This window comes from Mesoplodon densirostris, chromosome 17 (genome assembly GCF_025265405.1).
Source record: "Mesoplodon densirostris isolate mMesDen1 chromosome 17, mMesDen1 primary haplotype, whole genome shotgun sequence".
Taxonomy (NCBI): Eukaryota; Metazoa; Chordata; class Mammalia; order Artiodactyla; family Ziphiidae; genus Mesoplodon; species Mesoplodon densirostris.
In genome coordinates this window covers 50,337,703-50,352,456 of record NC_082677.1, presented here as the reverse complement: position 1 = coordinate 50,352,456, position 14,754 = coordinate 50,337,703, and the positions used below count along the sequence as shown (strand labels likewise).

The 14,754-nt window shown below is 36.8% G+C and overlaps 1 protein-coding gene across 6 annotated transcripts in view; it reads left to right on the top strand.

Moving 5' to 3' along the window:
• The window catches only part of MYCBP2 (MYC binding protein 2), a 269,886-nt gene that overhangs the window by 37,465 nt on the left and 217,667 nt on the right, over positions 1-14,754 (top strand). For all 6 annotated transcript variants that reach the window (XM_060080239.1, XM_060080242.1, XM_060080241.1 and 3 more), the window contains exons 4-5: positions 4,676-4,829; positions 8,854-9,050. In XM_060080239.1, the coding sequence (XP_059936222.1) occupies positions 4,676-4,829; positions 8,854-9,050 (351 nt within the window). The remainder of the gene's footprint in view (positions 1-4,675; positions 4,830-8,853; positions 9,051-14,754) is intronic.

Below are 14,754 nucleotides of genomic sequence, written 5' to 3'. Positions count from 1 at the left end.
ATTTTGTTAAAAGATGTAGATGTACACAGATTCATTTATATACTTCTTAATTCAGTAAATTCAGTTTATAGCAGGCATTCTGTTAGGTCCTGAGAACAAAATGATGAGACACAGTCCCCACCGTAAAGAAAGTTATGTGTAGCAGGCATGTCCAGTGCCCTAAGGATTGATAGGGGTGTGCAAGGTATAGTGGAGCCCGGTGGAGTAAGGATGCAGCACTGACTGAAGATGCATGTGCAGGCAGGGAGAATGGCATCGTTACAAAAGCACAAGCGGTCAGCTTTGGCTAGAGTGGACTGGCTGAATGGGGCAAGAGGAGAGAACAGGATCATGGACCTTAAATGTCATGCAGCCATTTTCAGATTGTGTCTGGTAAGTTGGAAATATGAAAGATTTTAAGCAAAAGACTATGATCAGACTTGTATTTTATTAAAGTTACTCGGGTGCTGGAAAGGCAGATCCACTAGAGGGTGGGGAGACTAGATCAGAGGGACCAGTGAGGCAGTTATTGGAGTCGTCTGAAGTGTTCATGGGGGATGCAACAAGGGTAGTAGCAGTGTTTGGCATAAAAGAAATATTAAGGAAGTAGAATTGTCAGGAATTGTTAATTAGTTGGTTATGAAGGCTGAAAGAGAAGGTAGAATGTAAAAATATTTCTGGAGTTTCTAGGTGGTGATGCCATTTACTTAAAGAGAAAGAACTGGAGGAGAAACAGTGCTTTGTTGGAACGATGATTAAGTTTAGTTCTGGCCGTACTGAGCGTGAAGTAGCTGTGAGATGTCCGTTGCTCACTATGTGAGATTGAAGTTCAAAAGAAAGGTCCCAGCTAGGCACACAGTTTTGGGAGTTAGTGTGGTGACAGAAGTTGACACAAAATTCTGTTAGAGATGGAACAGTAGGTGGGATCCAGAACATTGTTTAAAAACTAAATTAGCTTTGAAAAGTTGTAAGAGCACTTTTTCCTCTGGGTGTGAAGAGAAGGGAAGAAGGTGGTAGAAGTCGTAGATAAATTCGTGTGTTAGAGCCTAGGAGTTAGACATTTCACACCTGGATCTTCTGAGGAGCAGAATTCTTCTCCCCTTCCCACCCCCCCACCTTCCTCCTCTGCTGCGTCTGTTGCTGTTGCCTCTTCTTCCTCCCTCCTCTCACTCCTCTCTAGATTTTTATTTTTTATTATTTGTAAATGATGTCTCTACCAAATATTTACTTTAGAGAAGAAAATTTTAAAGACAGTATACTTCACTCTGCAGTAATATGTAAATCTACTTTTGGTTTCCTTTTCAGCTTGTTCAAATGTTTTCTGTAAGTCTTAGAACTGATTCTAGAACTTTTTAATAGAAGATATAATTTCTAATGGCAAAGAGTTTATTAATATTAAATCTAAATATGATGTGTCTAAACGCTTATGTTATTGTTTGTTAGTGAAATAATAATGCCACCTTTGGAAATGCGTGATTCGAGGAGAGAAAAATAAAACCTCAAAAGACTCTTTTTTTTCTTTTTTTTGGCCAAATATGTTTTTGCCTCACTTTTCTCAACAGTGACATTGGACTGCCTGTACCAGTTAATTATTTGGGTTTTGTATTCCTTCAAGTATAATAGAGAGCTTTCAGGACTTAATTGTTTGAAAACAACAGTAAAGATAACATTCAGTAAATTTACAAAAGACCATTTTCTGAAGAGACGTGGAAGACCGTGTGTTTGGTGGTTAGTTATAGTTTATCGTGGGACGTATTGAGTGCTTAGTGTGTTATCTTATTATAATGAACTATTCTATTTAGCAGTCAAACTTATTAATCATTTATTTTGCTATTTATAAAGGCAGTGCATAATCAATGTAGATAATTTGAAAAAATGGAGAACATTTTTATAAAGAGGAAAAGAAAATTTTACATTAGAAGTTATTTCTGAAATCCTATTAACCAAAAATACCCACTGTAAACATTTTTGTACATGCACATTAAAAATATATTTATTTCTGCACAAATGAAATCATACTGTATTTGCAGTACTATATATATTTTTTGTCCTTATGCTCTTCCTTCCTAATATTGAGGGAGGAGGACATATAGTGTGTTCTCAGTGACTATAAACAGGCTGCAAAGTGTAAAGTGCAGTTTCAAAGTTTGTACATATAGTAAAATACTCTCAGCCAAACCTCAGAAAAAAGTCTTAATTCAAAACATGTTGTGCTCCTTTGCTCAATGATTTCAAAGCTAAATATGATTGGAAAACTTGAGGTTGATTTTTATTTTGTTGTATATTGAATACATATCACAGTTCTGGAAATGAATTAGTTTTCCCCCTTATTAAAAAAAAAAAATCCACACCGAACTAAGATACAGATGATAAGCGAGAATCACAGTGGTTAACCTAGACAGATGGGTAATTCCTTGTCTTGATCGTTTTTTTTTTTTTTTCGGTATGCGGGCCTCTCACTGTTGTGGCCTCCCCCGTTGCGGAGCACAGGCTCCGGACGCGCAGGCTCCGGACGCGCAGGCTCAGCGGCCATGGCTCACGGGCCCAGCCGCTCCGCGGCATATGGGATCCTCCCAGACCGGGGCACGAACCCATATCCCCTGCATCGGCAGGCGGACTCTCAACCACTTGCGCCACCAGGGAGGCCCGTCTTGATCGTTTTGACTGACGTTTTATGAGTGTTTTTCACGAAAGCCATCTAGTGCTTTGCTCCTGGGTGGCCCACCTGAGTTACCTGTTGTCATACATTTGTTATCATACCTTAAACTTATTAGAGAGACAGCTCGGGAATATGTTCAGTAAGTAGCCTTGCTGTTTTTGCAAAGGTTCAGTACTTTCCCTGTTGCTCTAGGAGTCTACTTACAAAAAGAAACCCTAGCCAAAAATGTCATCCGAGAAGAATTCTTTGAATTATGAAAAGTCATGATTGGTAGTGGTAGAGTAAGCAATCTTCAAGACTGATGGATAGAGTAGTCTCCTACTGGCCTGAGAATAGAGCCCTACTTTTGTATCGTACTCAGGAGATCTTTGACTTCAGATTTGTTTCCTGTGCAGACATAAACAGATGGAAATCTTGGAGAGCATGTTTTTATTTTCTAGTCTGTTTCAGGAAATAAACTTCATGAAATGGCAAGTTTTCATTTCCATTTAATTAATTGAAACTCTATACAAACACTTCTGTAATCTTAGCTATAATCAAGTATTCTAGGATTTTAGATAACTTCTCTAAAGACAGTCCTGTTAGTGATTTTGACTTCTCAGTCATATCTGTATTCTTCAGAAACCTTGCAGGTGGTAATCAGAACTGCAACTGACTTGCCTGCAGTTGATATAACCCTTGTCGGACAAGTTGCAGTGGTTTTTAGCACACAGCTGAGAGAGTAAATAAATATTTGTTGTCTGCCTATCATGTGCAGGCAGTGGGATAGTCATGGGAGATATTAGTTAAGATATACTCTGTGTCCACAAGGAGATCCCAGTTTAGTTGGGAAAATGGAAACAAAAATAGTCAGTTACACTATAACATAATAAGTGCTATAAAAGAGGTCTGGACTGGGTAAGCATTATATATAAGATTCATTTACTCTGTTAGATTATAAACTCTTAGAGAACAAGGTCTAGTATAATATATCTCGTATCTCCTGTAGCAAGTTGTACAAAATAAGTACTTAAAATGTTTATGTAATCTATGAATTAATGTACAGATCTCAGCAGAGAGAATATCTTCTGTTTTGCTCAATAGAATTAATAATGCTTTGATGCATTTCTACTAATTAATCTAGTTTTAACTTTTTCTGTTACTTACTTCTCCTCCAAATAATTTCACACATCTTGAGAAGATCTTACACATTTCCTTTTCCAAGTGTTGGCGTTGACTGAGAAATGGAATTGGATTGTCTGTTGTTCTGTGAGCCCTCTGAAAGTATTTCCTTATACCAGTTCATCACATTTGCTGTCTCAGTCTTTAGTTACAGATTTATCTATCTTTTGCTAGATACTGAGTTATATTTTTCTTGGTCCTGATGAGGAATAAGGTAATTAAAGTAAAAATAGCCATGATATTTTCGCTAGGCAGTTTTTAATTCTTTTTGTGATAAATCCTACAAGAATAAGGGACACCATCTACAAATAATAATATGGTGATTGTGCCTTATAGGAAAGGCTAAGATGAAAAGTTCCTTTTTTAAGCTTTTCACCATATGTACTATATTGCCTTCTTTTCTGGTCATAAGTAACAATTAACGTAACAGAAGAGTGCCAATTTTGACTTGAGAACAGCCAAATGAACTTTGTAAATAAATAGTGTATTTTTTTCTGAGTGAATGCAGTCTAGTACCTAGTTCACTGTTAAACCATTTTCATGATGTTTTATTATGGCTTCATTATCCTGAAACTACGTTTTAAATAGTGCCACTATTTTCTTTTTTTAGCAGTTTGACAGTTTCCTTTTATTTATTTATTTTTGGCTGTGTTGGGAGTGCCACTATTTTTGAACCTTCTGTGTTACCAGATGATTTTCTAAATCTTAAAATTAAACACACTAGGTTTTACTCTTTTTTATGTGATGACTTTTTTGCCTTTAAAATATTGTACCATTATTCATTTGCTGTGGAAGTAAGCTGTATCAATTTTACTGTCTGAGAAGTGTGATTATCTCACATGCTATAATGTATAATTTTTTTTTCATCTTAAATAGATCATTGAGGTTGGACTCTGTGAAGTTTTTGAATTGATCAAGGAGACGCGATTTTCTCATCCATCCCTGTGCCTCAGGAGTCTCCAAGCCCTGCTTAACGTGCTTCAGGGTCAGCAGCCAGAAGGCCTCCAGTCAGAGCCACCTGAGGTCCTAGGTAAGAGCTTAGGCACATTGAATGAAGCCTTTAAATGTAAAGAGCTTCTCTTATGGAGCACATACAGCAGCCTGTAATTCAATCTCTGTTTGTTTATGGTGCTGAAACAGCAGGGATATAAATTTTAAGTTACTTTGCTGTGGTCCTCTGGAGTTATGATTTAAGAGTTATAGTTCATGCACAGTCATTTCCTGATTATTATGATGGGGAAAAGCAAAATATAAATTCTTGGAACCCAGAAATAATCCTCAAGCCTTATAGTCACTATGAACTTAAATCATTCTTAATAAACCTTTGGCCAGAATAGCCAACATTGACTTTGTCTAACTTTACACGTTACTTTGGAGAGTTAAAAAAGTAGGAAAAGAGGGAACAAACACTACCAACCCAAAACAACACAATTAGTTTCTAAATAGAGAGGACATCTCTTTTGCGTTCATGATAAATAAAATTTTTTTTTTGTTAAAGATAAAGCTTTTGAATTAGTAGCAACTTCCATTAAGTAAAAATGTTTGCTTTTTGTAAAGTGCATTTGAATTTTATGAATGCCTGCCTTTCATGCCCGTGACCTAGGCTCAACACATAATCCTGTAAGCAGGATGGGGACTCTTAAGGAAGAGAAATAGAGATGGAAGCTTAATTTTGAAGGCTAATTGCTTTTCTCTGATGCTAACTGTGGGCCTTCAAAGAGTCTAGAGTTTTCTAAATCTCAGGCATTAGCTTGTTTGAGTCATATATGTGGGCCCTAAGTGTGGAGTATCTGATTCAGTAGATTTGGGATGGGACCTGAGAATTTGCATTTGGAGTAAGTTTCTGGGTAATGCTCATGCTCATGCTGCTGGTCTGGGGACCACACTGCTGGTCTGGATTAGAGTTTGTTCCTCTTTCTCTACTTGGGTATTTGGATTATGTTAGACCCACATGTGAGAACCTAATTACATGGTTTTAATTTACATGTCAGATTGTTATTTTTTTGGTCATGTATTGTGATTAGTTTTTGTGTTCCATTTGTTTTGTTACTGCTTTGTTTTAGTTGGTGGGGGGAGTACTGGCCATGAAAATAGGCTGAGGATTTTTAAAAACAACAGCAGCCCCCCAATCCACCATGTTATGAAATGCTACTACCAAATAAAGCTGCATATGTTACGAAGCAGGCACCTTGTTTATTGTCACTGTAGCACCAGTGATCGTATTACTGTTATGAAGTACTACTTGACTTCATGGCATTTTATTGAAGATTTAATTAATTTTATTTAAGAATATTTTGCTAGTTAACCTTAGCTCTGGTTTGTAAATTAGCAAATAATTGAAGTATTTAAAATCTCCACTAAAACAGTATATCCTATATTATATGCTAATCCTCGCTTTCCTCCTAGATCTTCTGCCATTTTGTTGTCTTCTATCATTTGTTGTATACTTTCTCTTATATTCAGTTTATACATAAATCCTCCCTCTCCTTTATTCTTTTCAAAATAGATCTTCTTCTTAATACTGGGTTTTAAAATTATAATATGTGCTTTAGCTTAATCGTCTTCTTTCTGTCAAAACTTAGCTTAATCGTCTTCTTTCTGTCAAAACTTAGGTCTCCTGATTAATTTGTTTTTATTTTCTTACTAACAGTTTCAAATGCTGCTATACTGTCTTTGATCTCTCTGCTATCCTTCCAATGCTTACTTTTCTGATCTCTTCACTGCTTTGACTTATTTTTCTGTTCAGGCGTTTATCAGCACTTCATACTTTTTATTTTGTTTAATTGGCACAAATGTGTAAGTAGTAATTTGGTTCTTTAAATCAAAATTTGTATTGAAATCTGTCTCTTTTTTCCTTTGATTTAATATCATAGTCACATTAGTTACACTTTTCCCACATTGCTTTTTTTCATGTTACTCATGAAAATATATGTATATTTGTATCTCTTTTATTGTTGGGGTAGCTTGATGATTATTATACATCACACTTCTCTTTGCATGTGGATTTGATTTACAAATTGTCCAGTTTTTAAAAAAAATCCTTCCCTTATATCTATCCTTCTGTTCAGTTTAAGGTTAGAATATGTGTTCTCAATTATTCACTTAAATGTAATAGCACCTTCTATGTTCTGTGCTAAGAGTGTATAATATAGGGGTGATCAATATAAACATTGTTGCTGTTATTATGGAATTTAGCATCAGACAGTTGGACACATGTATGATTACAAATGTGAATAACTAGTATGGGGGAAAGAGGGAGCTCTGGGGTTTATAACAGGCTTCCCTGAAGATGTGACATATGCGATTTGAAGGATGAGTAAGAAGGAGTTAACTAAGTTTCCAGGCAGAAAGGAGAGCATGTAGTAGGCTTTGAGGTAGGAAGGAGAATGACTGGAGAAAGGCTGTATGACTAGAGTGTGGAGAGTGAGGGGATGGAAAAGGCAGGGAGTAGATCGTGCGGAGCTTGATAGGCCAGTTCAAGGAGGATGGTCATCGTTCTAGGAGAAATTGAGCGTCACTGTCTCCTGACGGTTTTTAAAAAATTCTTTATAGTCTTACACTGTTTTCTTTAATCTGACTCTAACTTTTTTGATGGCAGGGACATTCTTTGTCTTTGTCAACGTACTACCCCAACCTAGAATAGTTCCTGATGTACAGGAAGAATTCAGGAAATATTGGCTGAATAATTATGATGAATGGGCAGAAAGATAATGATAGAGGAGGGATGGACAAACAAGAAAGATGAAAGGGTAGAGGGAAGGTTAGATGGCATAAAGGAAGGACTGAAGGATATAGAGAGAAGTGAGGAAGGGAGGGAGAAAGGGAAGCGGGAAGAGGAGCAGGAGGGAATTAACAAAGGAGTGAGTGGACTTTAAATAGAAAACCAGATTTTTGGTTTAAAAATTCTCTTTGGCTATAAGGGTGCAAAAGTGTATGGTAGGAGCTAATTTATGAACACTTTTTAGTAGTCTAATTAAGAGATGGTGATAGATAGCATGGATTGGGGAGATGCTGATGAGATGCAAAAAGTGGAGCAATTAATTAGGAAGTAAAATTGACAGGACTTAATTAGGGATTAGATATGGAAGATGGGGACTAGATAGAGGAAGCCTAGGTTTCTGTGAGCTAACAAATAAAACACAGATGGCCCTTTAGTTTGCAGAGAATTACAGTACATCAATTCTCTCTCTTGCTTTCCGCCTTCCTTCCCCTTTCCCTCTCTTTCTGTCTTTCTCAGTTTTTCTGTTTCTTTTTCTGACTCTCTGTTTTTTTCTTTCTCTCTGTGTCTCCGAGTATGTACTTCTAAGGGATTTTCAAATCCTCCTTCCCTTCTACGTAAGAAATACCTAGAAGTTTATTGATTTAATCTTGAGTGGAGTTTTGTGTGGAGACCTCTGATGACCATAGAACATTCTTGTGTTATTTTTCCATCTTTGCCTCTATCTGACTTAATGATTTAGGGAAAACCTCTTAACCTCCCCGTGTCTCAGTTTCATTATCCATGAAAAGGGGATATCTGTCCTATTGACTTGCAGGGTTTTTCTAGAGTATAGAATGAATTACAAGTGTGAACTGCTGTTACGTTAATGATAAAGACAATTTTATATTAAACAAATTATTGCATATGCTTTGTTTGTTCTGTTGTTGTTTTGCAAATAAATACATAATTTTCTGGCCACTTAACATTTTAAGATGCCCGTATTTTTCCCAATCTAAATGGTAAAAATAAGTGCAATGAGTAGTCTGGTACTACCTGATAGGCTTCTTCTTGCATACTGTGAGTGCCTCAGAGCAAGTTTCTTTTAAATGATCTTGGATAGATTCCATTTTTTTCATTTACAAAAATAAGGAGTTCACTAAATATTCTCCAAGGTCATTTTTATATAAATATTCTAACTTTTGGGGGGAAAGGGTAACTAGAAAGGAACTAATGCAAAGTAAATGTTGTAACTGCCTTAAATATTTATTTATAATGAGGCAAGGTATAAACAAACAGATACCATATAATGTTCTGTGTGTTAAATGAATATAATTGAGTTCTATTTTATCCACAGAGTCTCTCTTCCAGCTCCTTTTGGAAATCACTGTTCGAAGTACTGGAATGAATGACAGCACAGGACAGTCTCTGACAGCACTTTCCTGTGCTTGTCTCTTTAGTCTGGTGGCTTCTTGGGGAGAAACAGGAAGGACACTTCAGGCCATCTCTGCTATCCTCACCAACAATGGCAGCCATGCTTGCCAAGCTATTCAGGTATTTCATATCTCTAGCTGCTTAGAAATTGATAGGATGCCAAGTTGCAATTTCACCTCAGTTTCTGTCAAAGCAGTGTCTGCTTTTTCTCACTCAGTATAATGGTTTGATCTGTTCAAGGTTGATACATAAATAATCTAAGCTATTTGAGCTAAGCTGCATGTGTTTAACTCTGTGACATTAAACGTAATAAAGTGAAATTTGGCAAAAGCTTAAATCTTGAACCTGGTCTTTGTGTCAGCACTACAGCCTCCTTTTTCATTGCATTGTCTTGCCCTCTGCCTTCCCCCACCTCCCATCTTGCCCTGAATTTTCAAGTATGGAATTCCTTCATAGTTTCTAAATATCTTTTCTGTATTGAAAGAAAAGGATATATCATTTTTACTGTATTTTTGATTGGTTGATTATAGTTTTTCGTGAATTGATTTGTTTCTGAACTACTTCAGCTTCACGTATAGCATTTTGAACTTTCAATATGCAATTGTGGAATAAGCTCCTTATCCTTGTTAGTAATGGGAAATATAACCCTATTTATAGGCAAACTTGATTTAATTCTTTTGGACTGTTCTGGAAATTGAGTAAGAAGTTACAGTTTTAAGTCTCTGTTACGTGCTTTTCTCTGGCCCCTTGGATGACCTCCAGAACACATGGAAGGGATGCCTCAATCCCGTTATTAGCGGGCCAAAGATAGCAAAACGGGTAAATGGGCTATTTTCTGTGACTTACTCAGTGATTTTGAACTTCCCTTGTCAAATACGAGCAGTCTCCTTACTCTAGGTTTCTATTCCTATTCTTTTCCCTCTTTTTGTCCTGCCTGAAGTCCTCTTTTCCCTTTTTATGGTCCTTACTTATTTTGAAGTCCCTTTAATTCAGTGATTTCCGAATTGTTCTGCAGCTGTGCTTTGAGGGTTCAGCAAAATTTTAGTTTAAATATATGCTTAAAATATACAAATACTTTCAAAATTTTAATAGAATAAATGCAAACATTCAAATATCAATGCCAGATTTTAAAAGTATAATGACCATAAACACATGTACCTATTAGAATCCAATGATTTATTTATTTATTTATTTTCTTTTTGCAGTATGCGGGCCTCTCACTGTTGTGGCCTCTCCCGTTGCGGAGCACAGGCTCCGGATGCGCAGGCCCAGCGGCCATGGCTCACGGGCCCAGCCGCTCCGCGGCATATGGGATCCTCCCAGACCGGGGCACGAACCTGTATCCCCTGCATCGGCAGGCGGACTCTTAACCACTGCGCCACCAGGGAGGCCCCAGTGATTTATTTTTATGTAGATTTATTCCAGAGGCTATGACATGAGATCTAAACAGTGAATTGAGACTAGCCAGTGCAGAGGGAGGAGGTGTTGGTATTGGTGGTGTAGAGAGAGAATGTTCTTGGTATCCATGTGCTAAAGCATGAAAATAAGAGTAAGAGTAGAATACTGAAGGCTGGAAGAAGTTTAGTGTAGTTTTAGTGTAGCGAGCTGTCAGATGGCAGAGACAGGACTTGAACGCTTATCTGTCTGACTGCAATATTATGCTCAAGCACTAGGCTGCACAAAACTACTTGATCCCTTGAACCACAGCCGAGGTTCTCTGTAGACCTGCCCCATCGCTACACACCCAACTCCAGGCCAAACGCCATATTAAAACCTGTTATCTTAACATGGCATATAGTGTTCTTCATGATTTGGCCCCATTCCACCTACCTACTTCATTTCACAAAACTCTCTTGGCCAGGCTATGACTGGGGGGAGAAGAGTCTGAAAATGTATAACTGTAACATCTCAAATTATTTTGGGATCCAGATGCATATTACTTATCTTGTTCCAAAAAGCTTAAGCTGAGAGTTTAAAGTAAGGTAGGGCTGGTAGTAGTACTGTAAGGTGCCTTATTGAAGGAGACTAAAATCCGTTCTGAAGGGATGAACCCCCTACTTCAGAGGCCTCCCACAAACACAACTCTGCTGTATCTGAACTCACAAACAAAAAGGACATAGAAAAAAGGCACCGCCATTGAGAGTTAGTAGAAAGAAATATAGTGGAATCAATCTTGCCAAGTCTATATATATTGAAATTATTTGATATAGAGTATAAAATATATGTGTATATATATTCAATATAGTTAAAGTATTATTATTAAGTATCGAAAGTATTATTAAGGAATAAGGATATAAAAAGTAATCAGATCAGAAAATGAACCAAATAGAACTGGAAATGAAAAACCAAATACTTACAATTAGAAACTTAAAGGATGAGTTAACCAGTAGGTAATACAGTTGAAGATAGAAGCAGTGAACTGAAAGATAAAGAGGAAGAAATTATTCAGAATGCAGCACAGAGAGACAAAATATGAAAAATAAGAAACATGGATAGAGAATGAGAAAGTCTAAAGTATCAGTACAACCTGAGTTCCACAAGGCAGTAGTAGATTTGTGGAGAGGCAGTATTTGAAATAATGGCTAAGATTTTCCAGAATTGGTAAATGACTTGGAATCCTCAGTTTAAGGAAGTCTGGTTTATCAGAATAAATTCTCTAGGTCCTGCCACAGTGTTGGTGAGAGAAAATCAATAGGATAGGAAAAGGGGTATATCTGAGACTTCTGATTGTAGCACTGAGTTTTCTTAAAACTTTAATACCCTGTTAGAAAGCATGAGAGAAACAGAGCCATGTTGAAGACACTTTAGTTTCTGCTCTCCCCTCCATCCCTGCAGTTTACACTAAGATTATAATAAAGGATTTTTTTAAAGTATAAACTTTTAAGAATGGGACACATTTTTAGAAGATAAATATTGGGGAGAGCTTAAACTTAAGCTTCTCAAGAGGCTAGTGCCCATAGAAAGTAAGTTGATTTTCACATAGAACTATAGATAGGATTTAGAATTGGAAGTAATAAATACCTGGAAAGTGGTGGTGAGGGGAAGAGCTAAAAATTGTTTGGAAGTCTGTGTAATGAAAGCTCGAGAACCCCAGAGCCCTTCCTCTACGCTTCCCAGCCAGTCAGCTGTCCTTCTCTCATACCCCTAAGAGTTAGGTTTGCTGTCTAAAGAAATTGAGCCAGAGAGGCCAGGGGAAACCAGGCACAGTTGAGAGTGGAATTGAGGAGCCAGGCTGAAGATGGAGATTAAGTGAAAGTCTCCGTATTGATGATGAAATTTCTTAATCCTCACTGAGTTCCCAGTACACTGGGAGTGAGGCTTATAGCTTCTAGGAAAAAGACTGGCAGATGCTTCTTTGGAGAAAAAGTGAGAAAAGACGTATAGATATGGACATTTGGCGGGGGTGGGGGGGTGTATGGGAGATCCTCCAGTGAAACTGCTAAACTTAGTGTGATCATTTTGAGGTGAGCTCACTATCTTTCACACCCTGTCCATTCACAGCAGCTTCCTATCAGTTTTTTAGTCGCTTACTCTTTAAAAATAAGTGTATAGCCAAGTATCACTAGACTAACATGAAAGACAGAATCCCCCAAATCAGTAAAAATAGTAATAATAATAATAATAAAAGAAACTTTGATGAAAAGAGTATAGGGAACAGAAAAGCTCTAAGAAAACTGTAATTAGTATTTTGAAGAGGGATGAGAAAATGATTATTTACATTAAACAGCAGTATTTTTTAAAAAACTCAGAAGAGTTTTTACAAGTTAAAAAAAATAAGATAGCAGCATGAAAATCAGTAGAAGGGTTAGAACTTCAGATTAAAGAGGTCCCCAGACAATAGAAAAAAGAGAGAGAAAGAAAGAAAATAGGTGACATAAAGTAAAATTAGAGCATCCTTCCAGAAAATCCAATATCTAATAGGTATTCAAGCAGAGAGGAGGAAATTACCTAAGCTTTATAAGGAAAATTCCCATCCGCCAAAGATACTCATTTTCAGATTGACAGAACACACCCTCAGTGCCCAACACAATGAACGGCAAAAGACTCACACCAGGTATAACTTTGCAAAATCATAACACACAATAAAGGGAAAATAAATGTTCCAGAGTGCAAGGACAGGTTATGTACCAAAGATTAGGCAGAATGCCATTGGACTGCTCAAAAGCAACATTGGCATAGAAAATAACAAACAGTGTCTTCAAAGTTCTGAGGGAAAATGATGTCGCTATATCTAGCTCAACTGTCAGTCATGTTTGAGGGAAGATAAAGATGCTTTTGAACATGCAAGGCATGGAACATTTTTAACCTCTGTGCCTGCCCTTGTCCTTAGTCTAGAGTGGAGCAGGGCCTCTTGAGGGATGTTGCCAAGGGGAAAAAGTAGAAATGATGTGTTTGACTCTATTGAGAGGAGTATGAGGAACACTTAGGGGTAGGTATAGAAAAAACTTAGCAAATGCAAAAATAGGGCAATTGTTGACTCGATGAAGAAAAAGGAAAATTATATAAGGGAAATGTAGTATGTAATACAGTTGGCTCAGTTCTGAACCATGATCACACAGACATAGTGAAATGACCTCTGACTACTGGTTTAACCAGAAATTATTGTACAGCTCAATTCTGAGGATTTGGGAAGAGAGGAGGAGCATCATCTTTCATAATAGACCCAATAGAAAGTATCTGAAACAAAACCAAAAAAAATTGAAGGTGAAGCTTTGACATATTATATAAGGATATTGATTCTAGATAAAATAGTTTTAAGTTGAACGTAGTTGCTTCTAGGGAGAGAATTTGTAGTATCCAACCATATATATAAATAAAGTTTTATAAAAGTAAGAGTTCCATATTTTGATTGGGTCAGAGGCCTTAGAACTCGAGGGGGAAGAGAACACATCTGTGAACAGTGGGTTAGTTATCCCTCTGAAATCTCTACCCTTTAGAACAGTACTGTCCAATAGTAATATAATGTAACCCACATATGCAATTTAAGTGTTTCTATTAGCCACATTAAAAAGATAGATGAGGTTAATTTTAATAATGGATTCTTCTCAATATATCCAGAAAATAATTTCAACATGTAATCAATATAAAATTATTAAGAAAATTTATATTCTTGTTTTTAATACTATGTTTTCAAAATCCAGTGTGTATTTTATATTTCAAGCACATCTCAAGTCACACTAACCCCATTTCAGGAGCTCAGTAGTCACATGTGGCTAGTGGCTGCCGTATTGGACAGTGCAGCTGGAGAACTGGGGCTAGTACAGTGCCCTAGGGTCTTGACCTGCAGTCAGATGTGTGGCAGCCATCCTTGGGCAGTGAAAGAGAGGCAAAAAATGAGGAGCAGGGAGTTTTCTCTGGTGGCCGAGTATTGTTCCCATGCTGGTAACTTTTGAGGACTCATTTACAACAAACAATAGATACTTGATAAATATTGGTTAAATGAATGCTGAATGAATACACAATTCATACAATTAAATTTTTGTATCATGGAAAATTGTTGATGTTAATGGGTATTAGGCGTAATAAAGAAGCAAAGTAGAAGAGAAATACTGGAAATTTTGTTTCATCTGTAGAAGCAGCCGTATTTCTCTTATGCTTAATTTTGCACTTCATTATCTTGAAGTATATTAATGGATATACATATCATACCAAAGATATCATTTTGGCTTGAGTGCACTCTAATACAAAAAATATATGTCAGTATTCATACTTTTTACTAATCTAGTATGTTTTATTTTATGAAACTTAAAATCATAGGTAGTACTGGTTGCCTGGTGTTTTGGAGAAAGATGCATATTTCAGTGTTTTTGGTCACAAATACAAA